At 35.9% G+C, this 14,737-nt stretch overlaps 1 protein-coding gene across 3 annotated transcripts in view; it reads left to right on the top strand.

Annotated features, from left to right (window-relative positions):
- Positions 1 to 14,737, top strand: part of TUT7 (terminal uridylyl transferase 7) — a 32,316-nt gene that overhangs the window by 14,391 nt on the left and 3,188 nt on the right. For all 3 annotated transcript variants that reach the window (XM_063422359.1, XM_063422358.1, XM_063422360.1), the window contains 16 exons: positions 968 to 1,099; positions 1,816 to 1,996; positions 2,347 to 3,491; positions 3,617 to 3,767; positions 4,462 to 4,548; positions 5,341 to 5,441; positions 5,925 to 5,982; positions 6,688 to 6,791; positions 7,781 to 7,870; positions 7,959 to 8,072; positions 8,181 to 8,258; positions 8,726 to 8,903; positions 9,429 to 9,476; positions 9,595 to 9,686; positions 10,170 to 10,285; positions 12,912 to 13,231. In XM_063422359.1, coding sequence (XP_063278429.1) covers positions 968 to 1,099; positions 1,816 to 1,996; positions 2,347 to 3,491; positions 3,617 to 3,767; positions 4,462 to 4,548; positions 5,341 to 5,441; positions 5,925 to 5,982; positions 6,688 to 6,791; positions 7,781 to 7,870; positions 7,959 to 8,072; positions 8,181 to 8,258; positions 8,726 to 8,903; positions 9,429 to 9,476; positions 9,595 to 9,686; positions 10,170 to 10,285; positions 12,912 to 13,231 — 2,995 coding nt within the window. The remainder of the gene's footprint in view (positions 1 to 967; positions 1,100 to 1,815; positions 1,997 to 2,346; positions 3,492 to 3,616; positions 3,768 to 4,461; positions 4,549 to 5,340; positions 5,442 to 5,924; positions 5,983 to 6,687; positions 6,792 to 7,780; positions 7,871 to 7,958; positions 8,073 to 8,180; positions 8,259 to 8,725; positions 8,904 to 9,428; positions 9,477 to 9,594; positions 9,687 to 10,169; positions 10,286 to 12,911; positions 13,232 to 14,737) is intronic.

Below are 14,737 nucleotides of genomic sequence, written 5' to 3'. Positions count from 1 at the left end.
ACTCATATTCAGGTGGAACTTCCTGCATCATTTTCTGCCCACTGCGTATTGTCCTATGGCGTGGCACCAGCTGGATCCATCCTCTTGACATCCTCCCTTCAGATGCTCAGACCTTGATGAGGTCTTATCTCAGTTGCCTCTTCTCAAGGCTGAACAAGCCCAGCTCCCTCAGCCTTTCCTCATAAGTGATGTGCTCCAGTCCTTTATTTATCTTTGTAGCCCTTTGCTGGACCCACTTCAGGAGCTCCATCTCTCTCTTGTCCTGAGGAGCCCAGAACTGGACACAGCACTCCAGAGGTGCCTCACCAGGGCTGAGTAGAAGGACAGGATCATCCCCCTTGTCCTGCTGGCAGTCCTTTCCTAATGCACCCCAGAACAACATTCTTGGCCACCAGGACACAGGGCTGCTTTTCCAGCCTGTGCTGGTGCCTGGGGTTATTCCTCCACAGTGGAATGCCAGACCCTGCTTTTGCCTTTGTTGAATTTCAGGCAGTTTTTCTCTGCCCATCTCTCCATCCTGTCAAGGCTGCACTCTGGGGTATTGGCCAATGCTCCAGCCTTGTGTTATCAGTGACCTGTTTAGGAGGCATCTGTCCCTTTGTCCAAACCACTGCTGAACAGATTAAACAACACTGGGCCCAGTATTGACCCTTGGGGGACACCACTTGTGATGGGTCCATGTTTAGACTCTGTGCCACTGATTACAACCCTCTGGGATCTGCTATTCATCCAGTTTTCAGTCCACCTCACTGTCCATATTTCCTGAGTGTGGACACCAGCACACCCTTCCAAGAGCACTGAGTTCTTAAGAGTTTTTGTAAAGAAGTATAGAGAGGTGAGAAAAAGATTGGGGCATATTCTAGACCTGGAACAGCTGTTGTTAAACGTTGTTCTACTATGATGTGGGAACTAAAATTTGAAGTTCATGTGATGTTTAGCTTTATATTTCTTTTTTCATTTCCTCTAGATTGGAGGATTCTCGCTAAACAAATTAGCTAATTTTCATCTGAGAGAAGTCCAGAACGATGCTGTGGTTTGGGAGCATAACCCCAGTGATGATTCTGATTTGCCACAAGAAGCTTCCCCTAGAAGGGGCAAGGTCTGAACTTTTGTTTCTGTCATAATATAGCAGCCATTGCTGTTCTCAGAACAATTTTCTAATTCAGTTTTGTGTTTATATTTCAAAATCATGAGCTGAGCTAAGAGACTGCATGTCTACTTGCTTCAGGGTCTGTTGTGCTTAGCTCTTGGTGCTGAGGAGCTGGTAGGAAAATAGATGTGATCTCTTTGCTAAGACCCTGAATTTTAATCTGTTGGAGAGAATACAGTTTACAGAGCTGAAGCAGTTTTATCTTAAAATTAGATTAAGCATATGAAAAATATTTCATCTTTGCTTTGAATTGTTCTTAGAAATTATTTCTACTATATCAACTTTGTAAGGAACAGTAAGGGAGGTGATTGCATTTTGTGAGAATTAAAAATTCAGTCTAGACTTTGCTGAAAATTATGCTGTATAATCCATTCTGCCCTGTGAGATACGCTTCTTTCTTGGAAGTTTATAAATTATGGCATAAACACCTAAAGAAACAATTGTTAATAATGATTGATGCTACTCTTTACTGTTGCTGTATTCTTTCATTTTGGAGTTTTATACTCTATCTTCCAACTTTTTAATTGCAGTTTTCATTGCAATTGCAGGAGTCAAGAACCAATGATAAATTCTGCCTTACTATATTACAGATGAAATAAAGGAAGTGTAGCTGTTAAACGCCCGTGCAGTAAATATCATTTAAGGTTTTCTTCTGTAATTGACAGGTTCCCTTAGTATTTGATTTAGGTCAGCAGTGTTCAGCACCCATTGGTCAGCTGTGGCTTGAACTGCTTCGTTTCTATGCCTTGGAGTTCAATATGGCTGATTTGGTTATTAGCATACGACTCAAGGAACCAGTGTCTCGTGAATTAAAGGACTGGCCTAAAAAGCGCATTGCTGTGGAAGGTATATAAATATCTCTCAATAAACTTCAAATAACTGTAACTTTAATTTTTATATGGTGCTAACGTGCCTGTTGATATTGTATATTACAACTTAGAAATTTTTGATGTTGGATTGGTTATTGTAGAATATTTTTTTCCAAAAAAATCAGCTTAATATTTCTATTGGATATTATTTTAAACATTATGAGAAATAATTAAATGAACTTAAAATTGTCTTCAGCACAGTTTGTAGATCTTGTGTCCTTACACAATGTTTAAGAATTATTAGCAATTCAAACTCTGTAAATATGTACGTGTATTCTTTTTTTAAGAAGCTAACTCTTTCACTACTGGCTCACTTCTTTTTACTAGACCCGTATTCAGTTAAAAGGAATGTGGCAAGAACTCTGAACAGCCAGCTAGTGTACGAGTATATTCTTCACTGTCTGAGAGCAACTTATAAGTATTTTGCCTTGCCTCAAAAAAAAAAAGAAAAATTGAGCAAAATACCCCCTTCAAATGCAAGTGAGGAGAAATCCCAAATGCTGGACCATGGAAAAGATGCTAAAAAGCATGAAGTTTCTGACTTGCAAAACTTGGATGGTAGAACAAACACAGTCATAGTGGAAAACTGCACAACAGAGAATACGTGTATGCCTAAGGAGCTTAAGATTGGTCCTTCAAAACTGTGTGATGGCTCAGAAAGTTTCACAGAAGAACTGGCTGATGATATAAGTCATCTGGGAATTACCCATGAAGACTCAGACTGTGTAATTGAGGAAATTATTTCTGGAGATAATGAGGATTTTAAACCGAGTTGTGAAGAGACAGAGAGTGAAAATGAAGATGAAGAAGAGGAGGAAGAGGAAGAACATGAACAACAAAAAAGACAATGGAATAATATTTTGGCTGTTGAGCAGACAGTTGATGAAGACAGTGACAGTGGAGAACTCCCTATTATGGTGAATGAGCATGATGGAGAGACATGTGATACTTCAGACTTAGAAGGTTTTCAAAACACTGCACTTACAGAGAGTGATGATTTTGGCTTGGAGTGCAGTGGTATAATAGATGACAAGATTGACATTTATGAGGATAGTAGCACTGAAGGTACTGATGAACTGGATGAATCCCCACAAAAATTCCTATGTTCAGCACAGAGTCAGATGTCCCAAATGTTTAACTCAGATGATGAAGAGGAAGAAGAGGAAGCTCCAAGTCTTCTCAATCAGAGAGAATGCAGTGTTACTATTAGAGCTGGAGGTGAACTAGATAACACATATACTGGATCTGGAGATGATGATGCACAGTCAGAGGAAGATGATGATCTTTCCATCCCCAGTAAATATGAAAACGAACATTTCAAAGAAAATGTAGATAGACCTCTGAGGATCAATTTGAGTCAGGAATATCTTATTGAAAAGGGAAGCCATTCTGAAGAGACCACAGCAGTAGAACAGTGCTTAGAATCTGAACTTTTTTATCAATTCAGTAAACAAGCATTTACAAAAGGCAAGGTAAGCAAGCTGTATCAGAACATAAACATATTGCTTATGTTCTGTTAGAAGTTATACGAAAGTGTTGCTCAAATTCAGTAAAGTACTATAGTTTTAAAAACCAATCTTGCTTTTTGTTCATGCAGTCTCCAACAGTAGTATGTAGTTTGTGCAAACAGGAGGGTCACTTAAAGAATGATTGTCCCGAAGATTTCAAGAAAATTGAGCTTGACCCACTGCCACCGCTGACACCCAAGTTTTCAGTTACTCTAGATCAAGTTTGTGTCCAGTGTTACCGTAAGTTTTTACTTTTGAATACTGTTGTGCCATAGAAAAAGAATCGGGGGGAAAAAATGTACTATCCACAGACTAATGGTGTTATAAAGTGACAGTTTATTTGCTATGCTGCCTTTCAATGTTAGATACAATTCTATGCTTTGGCTTAATGGTAACAGCTCTAATAGAGCTACTGAGTAGATTATATCTAGAGAACAAAAAAGTGTTTAGATTAGTCTTACAACTGGCTGGTTGATCACTCGTACATAAAAATACATTTCCTGAGAGTCTAATATTGGGTAGAGTTTTTGACTGATGCTTTTATATTTGTCTGATTTGAATTATGTTAACTGTTCCTTAACTTGTAGTTTTCATTAAAAAATACTTCAGTATTCTAGAAGAAATAGTGTCAAAATATAATTTTGTAATATTTCTCCACTTTTGTTCTTTTCAGAATGACCCAACTTTCCTCCTTTCTCTCTCGCCATTTCTGACCAGACAAAATGCATTATTTGTCTAATTAATGTTTTTCTTTGAACAGGTATTTCTCTTCTACTTCACCCTTGCTTTCTTTTCTTCACATGTGAATTTTCTTTCTTTTTCTCTTTCCCTTTCCCTGCCCCACTGTAAACTGCTCTCTATTTTCACTTGAATCTTTGCTCTTTTTAAAGTACAGTTGCCTAAATTGTTGTCTTTTTTTTTTCTTTTTTTAAAGATGATTTTGCTCCAAATATAGTGGAGGATCAGGCTCGGGAACATATAAGACAAAGCTTGGAAAGTTTCATTAGACAGGATTTCCCCGGTAATTAGGCCATTCTGACTTCATATTTATACTTCTGATTGTTGACACTTGAATGTTTTCCAAGAAAGCATCATTTTAGTGTAATTAACACTTTAACTTTGAATATTTAACCCGTGTTGTTGCTCAGCGTTGCAATACTTCATTACATTAATTTTTGCTCTAAGTGTTTTAAGGCTTCCTTAAATTTGGGAATTTTTTTTTATTCATATATAGCACACATTAGTAGGAAGGAACAATGGCAAGTTAAGGAAGAAACAAATCAAAACAGAAGTTTTACGTTTGTTATTTTAATTTTATGTATTAATCACTGGGCTTGGAATATTTTAAAATAGTAGACACAACATCTGGCCTATTCACAGAACCTAGGCGTTTGATTTTTTTTTTCCCTTTGTTTGTTTCTGGAAATCTTACCTGTAACACCTGGACTTCAGTTCATTGTCTTTTAAAATCAAAAAAAGATTTTTTTTTTTTGTCTGGAGCCAGGTATATCCCTTTTCCTAAAAATCTCTATACAAAACCGTTTTCAATCACATACCAGCTTGAACCTACATGCTGATGATTTAATTAATAGAAAACCCAACTTGTTTCTGGATTTCTCAGACTGCTTATTTGAATCAGCAATAGAGATTCTGTTCTCATAAGCAAAGTTGATCAGAAACTGTTCATGTACCAAATAAATACAATAATGTTTTCATGCCTGTGTTGGAAGTCATGCAGTGGTTTGCAGCTGCATACAATTTGAGATTCTGTGTTACATATAATTTGATATTTTTCTTGATATATGCCTTACAGGAACTAAGCTGGATTTGTTTGGCTCCTCAAAGAATGGCTTTGGCTTCAAACAAAGTGATCTTGATATCTGTATGACAATAAATGGTGTGGAAACTGCTGAGGTAGGTTGAGAAGATTTTGGTTTTATGGTGAAATAAATGCAAAATTTTCTTATATTGTGTATCTAGTGTAACAAACTCATTATTTTATAAAATAGTTTAATACTAGAAGAAAATATTAATGTACCACTAAGGCAGATTATTTTGGAGGTGTTTGCTGTTGCCCTAGGCATGAGTCTAAGAATAAAATAGCCAGTTTTCTCCTGAATTTTGGATTTCTAGCTTTATTTGTGACATTCTTTATTGCATAAACAACTGGAAATGGGAAACATTGGAAGAGCCCATCGGTATCCTTTCATGCCTAATATTAGCTTGTAAAATGTTTTCGTTATTATATTATCAACTGTTGATTTTACGTATGCTATTTGGAAACAATTTCTTCTATTCACATAATTCTGTATAACATGAAACATTTGATTATACAGCTTTAAGCTTAATGGCTCTTGTAGCAGATACATCTTTTAGCTTTTTTTCTTAATGTCTTAGGTACTTGATTGCATCAGAATCATTGAAGATTTAGCAAAAGTTCTCAAGAAACAGTCAGGTAAATCTCTGGAAAATTAAAATAAGTGATTCTGGTTTTGTTATTTCATTTGCTGTAGTGACAGTGTTCTGGGGCACTGTAGATGAAAATCATTTAGGATACAACTAAAATAAAAGAGCTTATGTTAGTAAGAGTAAGGTTGAATATTATGAGTGTTTGGATTTATTTTTGTTTGTATATGTAGGTACCTGAGTTAATAATGTTATTGGACCACGTCTGATCTGGACAGATAGTATATTTATAACTTACGTATAAGAACAAGGATTTAGGACTTGAGGCTTCAGTTTAATTATTATGTACTTGTATGTTCACTGCATGGGAAGTTGATAGTATTCTGATACAAGTCTGCCAATGGGGATCCTGTTTTTTCTGCAAGAAATCATGAATTTTATAGTGCTTGTTTTGGTGTATCTCCAGTGAATTGTAATGAACTATCATTTATCTCTTCAGCTTATTTCTCTAAGAAGAAATTTTATTTAGGCTGCTCTTTATTTTTTAGGGGGCTAAACATACATTTATATAAATTATATTTAGCAGATTGATCATGTTTGACAAATTTCTAAAATCAGTGTTAAAACGTAGCTGAAATACAAATTTGGTGTCAACTAAGATTTTATTTTGTACTCTTTTGGCTACAGTTGGAAGTTATTTGATACTGTGTAGGACTGTAATGTAGCTATTCAGTAATATGACTTTTCATCCTAGGTTTAAGAAATGTCTTGCCTATAACGACTGCTAAAGTCCCAATTGTCAAATTTTTCCATGTCAGAAGTGGTCTTGAAGTAGACATCAGTTTATATAATACTCTGGTAAGGTTATCTCCTTTTATATTTTAAGTTGTGTAACAAAAAACTGAGGATCTGTTTCTTGAGACTGAAGTGATTGTTTGGATGAGGTTCAATAATCAATTGTTTCCAATTACCTTTTGTAGATTTATATTTCAAAGAAACTTCTTGGTTTTGTTCGTTTGACTATGAGTGGAGTCAGCTGCACAGTTGAGGCTTTAGAGTTGTCACTTTCCCAAGAAAATCTATTAGTTCTTCAGTAATAGTAAGAAACAGTTGTTTCAGTACTGTAAGTCTTTCTTAAATGAGAGACAAAGTGAAGTAATCAGCTTTTATAGACTCCACTTAGCATCATGCCTCTTGCCTAGCTTTGAGACCTGAAATAGTGATTTTGAACCCAGCTTGCCTGAACTGTAACATACTAGAATGGAAAAAAACCCCCAAACAACACAAAAACAATCCATGTGTTCTTGGCCAAACAATTTAAAAACAGGTTTAGTTTATTTCAATGTCTCTAAATTTCAAAATTTCTTTGAAACAGCAAAGGAAAGTTAAGTTTTAGTGACTATTCTTAAACTTTCTGAAGGTTTTTTATGAGCTCAAGGGGAGTCTTGAGGAAGATACCTCAACCACTAGGTGGGAAGGTTTTCTCTTTGAAGTTATGCATCCATATGTGTCCGTTGGTGGCTCTTACAGATCTGGGTTCAAGTAGTTACCGTCTACCAAATATTTTGAAGCTGTAGTAGGAGATCAGTGCTTTGAAGTATTGTTCTGTGAATGCTGCTTTATACCGCTTCCACACAGGTTAAAGAAGTTGGTTGGGTTTTAAAAGAGCAGGTGATAACCTCATTGTTGAGTGCTTCCTTTCTCAATGTGTATTCCTACTGTGCAGGGCTTCATATATGCATTTCTTGAGGACATAACCTAGAGTTTTTGTTTTTCATGTTTTCAGTTTATTTCCTTCATGACTTCAGAGCTTCTTTATTTTCTATATGACTTCCTTATTTTTCTAGGCCTTGCATAACACCAGACTTCTGTCATCTTATGCAGCTATTGATCCTAGAGTAAAATATCTGTGTTACACAATGAAAGTCTTTACAAAGGTACGTGTATTTCAGACATTCTAGAAGCAGTAGTTCCTGCAGCAAGGGCTGACACCATGACAGATAAAAATCATGTTTCTTTTTCTAGATATGTGACATTGGAGATGCATCTCGAGGTAGCCTGTCATCTTATGCATATACTCTTATGGTGCTTTATTTTCTTCAACAGAGAAATCCACCAGTCATCCCTGTTCTTCAAGAGGTATGGCATATTGGAAAGAAATGAGTAACTGTACACAGTATTGATCAGAAGAATGGCAGTGCTGAATATGAAAACCTCTTCTAATGATTTTTAATATTATTCTTTCAGATCTACAAAGAACCAAAAAAGCCTGAAATTTTGGTTGATGGCTGGAATGTATATTTCTTTGATAAGATAGAGGAGTTGGTGAGTAAATCAGGCTAATTGGAAATGGTATCTGTAGCTTGGCAAATGAATAGAAATTCCTTTTAAAGACATTATTCTCAAATATAGAAGTTGAATATTGTGATTTAACCCCAGCTGGCAACTAAACACCACACAGGCACTGTCTCATTTCCCCCGGGTCTCCCTGGTGCCCATTCCATTGAATAATTTTGTTTTTTACAGATTCGTGCTGAATTAATAAATTATTTTCTTAAGAAGAAAACCTAGTGCCAAAATCTCTATTAATTGCCCACTTTGTTGTTAATAGATTAAAAAATATGACATTTAAAACCAATATTGGATTATCAATATAAATTATGAAAGGAAGTATTCTAGTGTGAGTGTATTCCACTGCTTTTCTGTACAAAATAAATGATGAAAATATATTATGGAAATCATGAAAATGCTTAATGTCAGTACTGCATGTAACAATATTTTTGTCATTTTAGTCAGTTGTTTGGCCAGACTATGGGAAAAACACTGAATCTGCTGGGCAGCTGTGGCTGGGACTTCTCCGTTTCTACACAGAAGAATTTGATTTTAAAGAGCATGTCATCTGCATCAGGAGGAAAAATCTACTTACGACTTTCAAGAAGCAGTGGACCTCCAAATATATTGTAATTGAAGGTAAAAGAATAGGAAGTACAGGAATATACAGAACTCCTTTAACATGAAAATTTTTCTTTTTCACCAGGCTTAATTATTTTTCTATTACTAGATTATAAATTGTTATATGCTTATGTTCTGAAACTGTCACAAAATTGCCATTGAGTTTTTGTAGTGCTAAACATAATTTTTAAGGGGTGTTTTGGCTGCTGAAAAGGAGTTGCAAAGCAGACTTGACACTTTTCATTGTGAAGTAAGTGGCAGAAAAATAGATTTAACAAAATCCTTTGGCAAAGAAATCATCTACAATGCAAATGAGGTGTCCTCAAAAATACTAGGTTTAGCTGGGCCCATATTTACTTAAATGCTTCCACTCTCTGCGTGGTATAGGCTGTTTATTATCGCTGTGATGTCTGATAGAGAAAATGCAGTGACATATTTTAGAAATAATCTGTAAATTGTTTTCTAGCCCATTTCATTTTCATGGAAAGAATTTCTATTCTTTGTTTGCACATTGAGGAATGCCCGTCATTTTTTTTTCTACAGATCCCTTTGATTTGAACCACAATCTTGGAGCTGGATTGTCAAGAAAAAGTAAGTCTTCCATTAGCAATTTCAGTTACGAAGTGAAGATCTTGTCCTGGATATTATTTTACATTCTAGTTTGATATATAAGTGATAATTTCAGTTTGGGTTTTTTTTTCTTCCACAGTGACAAATTTTATAATGAAGGCTTTTATCAATGGCAGAAGGGTATTTGGTACCCCTATAAAAATATTTCCTAAAGAGTACCCATCAGAAATGGTAAGTTCCTTCTAAGAGGACTCTGTGTGTGCTCTTTGGCATTTAATTTAGCCTTTGCTTACATTGAGTGTAACTATGGTTATGCTCACTGTAAGCTCTTTCTCTTAAATTTCCACACTACTCTAAAAATCTTCATGGGAGTTACTGCTGAGTACTGTTTTAATGTTACTTGCATGTAAATATTTTGCAAAATACTAGTCAATTCAAGAGTTTCATTGTACAGATTTATGTATTTTAATCCAAATCAAAACCAGCTTAGCATTTCTTAAAACTTCACTTTTATAACAGTGTGCAGACCTGGTGGTGAGTAGGCTGCCTGTCAAAGAAGAGGTTGGTAGCTAGTAAAGTCATTGAGTCTTTCAGGGTTTGGCTACAGACTCCAAGTTTATTATTTTGTGTAACTCTACTGCTGTTTTAACACTTCTGTATCTGCCTTGATCAAGTGTTTGGATTTTCATTTTAGATATATGATTTCTTCTACAGGAGTACTTTTTTGATCCTGAGGTACTAACAGAAGGAGAATTGGCACCAAATGATAGATGCTGCAGAACTTGTGGTAAAATTGGCCATTTCATGAAAGATTGCCCCATGAGACGAAAGTGAGTATAGTATTGGCATCTGCATGTAACTTTTTCCTTAGGTTTGTTTAGGAAAGATTAGTCTAGGAATGGTAAAGCAAAACTTGTACATGCTGCAGATTATTTCGTGAACCAGAATTAAATTTAAAATGTATCAGTACTTGTTTTGGCAGTGATAGATAGTGTTGCTGCAGAACTGTTAAAGTGTCAATGCTGACTCTCCACTTCCTTATACAGGAAAGGAGAAGTCAAAGAGAATCTAAATATTCAGCAGAGCTGAATAACTGTGCTGTGAAAAGCACTATGGATACCTTTTATATTTTTATTTATTTAATAGCTTCTACTACCAGAATTTTGCTGTTCCTAGCAAGACATGATTTTGTCAAGTTCACAGAATCGTGCAGTTCCTGTCAAAAGCAAGGCAAGAATGTCACAGCATTATTTTTCATAAGCACACGTGTGAGACCAGTGTCCTGTTTTACATCCAAGAGAACGCTTCCTGTCCCTGAGTAGCCATGTCCAATATTCATCGACTCTCTTCTGGCAACAAATGAATGGCTAAATGACTTTTGCCACTCTTTCTCTTACAAAATGTCTAAACTTAAAACTCATCCTTTAATTTTGATTTTAGTTAAGACGAAGCTCTTTAAAGACTTCATGTCTAAAAAATAGTGAAATCTTGAAAATATTTACGCTCACATGGAAGGTGGATGGAAAAATTTACCCATCATTTAGAATCTATTTATGTTAAAAGCTGTCATTAAAAATGCTTTGCACTTTCCTGTAACTAAGTAAAAAAAAAAAAAAAGCTACTAACATGTTGGATAAAGTGGCTGTTCTACTAAATATTATAGATTTGTAAACTTAAACTGTTGATTCTGTTAATTTAGAAGTTGACTCAGCTTTAGCAATTGCGAGCACACTACCTGATGATAGTTTGAAAATAAAGAAGGCTGAAGGTGGTGTGAAAGTCTCCTCAACGTCCAAACTGCTGTCTTACATCTGTGGATTTTTAATCTTGCATTCTGAAGTGAAATACCAGTTCACTGCACATACTCACCTATGTTTTATACAGTACTAGAGGAAAAGTAAATGGGATTGTGCATCTAAGAACACAAATGCCGTGTGGGGTAAAACCACTGATACATTTGAGTCCTCTTTTCAGTCATTTATTGCAAAAGGGGGTGCTGTCTATGAAGGGTAAACTAGTTTTTTTCTGTAGTGTCTTCTCCTGCATTCCCTTAGCATTGCTGTATAAGAAATGTTAGAGTACATACCTGCCCTGCTCTGGTAATGCTCATTTGTGGACTGGACTTGTTTTGTGATTTTGTAGTTTTTGTTGGTTTCTTCTTTTCCTGAACCTGATTCTTCTGGTTTCCTTAGCAATCTTCTGTGGCAACCAGATCCATAGGTGTTCTTACTGATATGTAAAATTCCTATATCTTTGAGTTAAAGTGTAAAGCTAATCTTACTCATCTAGTAACTTTCTTAGTGTGCGCTTAATCCATTTGCCTTTGTCCCTAACAAAGATGTTAAATAATACTGGTCCCAATACAGACTCCTGAAGAGCACCACTGGTGTTCACTGGTGTTCACACAGACATCAAGACATTGACCACAATGCTTGAAGTGCAGCTATTCATTCTTATCCACTGAGTGGTCCACCTATCAAATCCATGTCTTTCCATTTTAGTGACAAGGATGTTGTGTAAGACAGTGTCAAATGTTTTGCAGAAGTCCAGGTACATGATATCAGTCACTCTTTCTTTACCCACCATTTCTGTAACTCATTTTTGTAGAAAGCTACCAGATTTGTCAGGCGTGTTTTGCTCTTAGTGAAGGCACGTTGGCTGTCACCAGTTGCTGCTCTGTTTTCCATGTGCATAAGTTTTCAGGAGGATCTGCTCCATTATCTTACCAGGCAGAGGTGAGACTGACCTGTCTATAGTTCCCCAGGTCTTTCTTTTATGTCTGTTTTTTTTAAAAAAAGAAGCTCACCTTGAAGCTCATGCCATTCTTTTGCCATTTATTCAGTGTTGTGAAGTATTTTCTTGCTAGTAGCAGTGCATCAGCTTGCTAAAGGAGCCCGGTATCATCTTCAGACTTGGACATTCCACTCGTGTCTCCTTCTCTAGTCATGTATAAACCTGTTAGATGAAACAAGTCAGACAGTGGTAGCATTTCCTCACTATTGGACCTTTAAGTCACATGGAATGTTAGAAGCTTCTCTCAACAGAAGAGGCTTTTAGAGTGGATATGCACAGTTTCAGAAGGAAAGAACTGAGTTCTAGTTGATTTGTACAAATAGAAAAAAAACAAGAACTATTGCCCTGTCTTTTTGTACTTCATTAGCATTTTGCCTGGTGTTTCTTCTCTTCCATCATCTGCAACTTGAGCAGCCCGATTTTCAGTTCTTACATTTTTTGAATTACAATTATTAGGATCTAGGACTGTATTATCATCTAATTGTAAAGTTAAGTTATTAAATACGTGTTATGTCAGTGGACCACTGAATGGCAAATTCACTTTATTTATCTCACCAAAGAATTATTTTGTCTAAGGACACGTGTTTTTTGGTTGTTATTTTTATTGACTCTGTGTGTGAATGTAAGGCCTCTGAATTCTACAGCACTTTTCTGCTCCTGCAGACTAAGAAGGCAGCATGATTATGAAGGTACACAAAGGTATGGAGAAACCAAGAAGAAAAGAAGCAAAGAGGACAAGGAAATGCAGAATAAACCAACAGAAAAGGAGAACTTAATCAGGGAGGGAAAGTCGCACCTATGTACACCTCAGAAGAGGAAACTAACAAGGGTAGTAGTGGAAACTGGAAGAGAGAAAACTCCCAGGCAATCAGCAGAGAAATGGAAGCGCCTGGAAGACAGAGATGTAAGAGAAAAACGTTGTTTTATCTGTGGAAGAGAAGGTCATATTAAAAAGGAATGCCCACAATACAAAGGAGTTGCAGGTATGAAACTCATCAAGCTCAGTAGTTTAAATAGCACTTCTGGGGTTTTTTAATATTTTTAACATGAATGACTAACAAATAAGGGGTTTGTATTATGTAATTGTAGGGTTTTTTTAAATGTCACATTTAACTATTTTCCCTTCATCCTCACCTTCCTTTCAGAAATGTGCTGGGAGATCAGAATTCAGAAATCTCCTGGGAGATATGACATGGTTTCTCTTAGCAGATAATATATTTGTAATAAAAAGGGTATGAGTACCAAATATGTTGAAATTGTTTCCATTTCCATTGTCGTCACAATACATTAGCTTGCCAACATTTCAGATTACAGCTTCTCTTCCAGTTGATCATAATGGCAACAGAAGCTATTGTTACAGTGCTTCACATCACCTAAACCACAATAATTCTATACAACCCTGAAGTCAATATGAAAAGTGTACTGATTTGCTCAGACTGAATTTCGTGAATAAAATGTTTTTGCCAGCTGAGCAGTTGAAGGGATACAGAAGTTCATCTTATCCTGACTGACAGACCTGAATGAAATACTGCTAAGCAGAAGTATTTAATTATCTAAGTCATCATTCCAATGAGATGGATCGCTCATCATTTGTGTTATAAAGGAATATCTTTCTAAAACTGAGACTTAAGACAGAATGTGGTACTTGTAATTAGCTTCCAAAGGAACAAAGTATCACTGTTTCCCTGTAGGTAAACCTGGGTGCATTGAAATTCAGGCTGGAAAAGATTTGTTTTACAAATTATTCATGACTTATCTCTTAAAGGAACAGATTAGAGTCTTTTATATAAACATACTTTCCAAACCAGCTTTTCTCTACTTTCAAAAATAACCTGTCTGCCTTAGATCAGGAAACTCTTCATGATCAGATGCATTTAGTGGAAAAGGGTGTAAGACTGTGTTAAAATAGTGGAAGAGGGAGAAAAATGGTTCAAGTACATTCAAGAATTGTGAATGTGTTTAGAAGTATTCTTACTTTGATAAACCACTAGAAGTACTGGGTGGACAAAAAAGTTGATTAAAAATTGAAGCCATGCTTCATTCAGCTTCTGACCTTTCAAAAGTGTATGTCAAGTCTAAATTTAACTTTTGAGTTTATCTTTGACCTTTTGTCACAGAACTTCTCTTCCAGCCATTCTGTTTGCCGTGATACTGAGTCTACTAAGGTGGAGGGGAATATGCCTGATTGTTTCATAGTCAATCATGTTTAGTGTTCGTCATATGAGAACTATACTTAGGCTGTACAGTATATACGTCTAAAATAAGTTCTGCAATAGGTGTTTTTATCTATTATCTGTATTTTGGGAGTTACTATTTTTGAATTTGAAAGAATTGCTGTAGGTTGGGCTTTGTCTTTTATTGCTTGCTTAGTGCCTGAAGAGTTCTCTTTAGTTGAATAAAGTACTATGAACAAATGGATCACTCTTTGTATTGCTGCATTTTGTGAAGCTATGGCCACTTCACTTACCACTGTGTCTTCATTCGTTCTA

Source organism: Prinia subflava, chromosome Z (genome assembly GCF_021018805.1).
Source record: "Prinia subflava isolate CZ2003 ecotype Zambia chromosome Z, Cam_Psub_1.2, whole genome shotgun sequence".
NCBI classification, from domain to species: domain Eukaryota; kingdom Metazoa; phylum Chordata; class Aves; order Passeriformes; family Cisticolidae; genus Prinia; species Prinia subflava.
The sequence above is the reverse complement of the archived record's forward strand: the minus strand, read 5'-3'. Positions and strand labels throughout refer to the sequence as shown.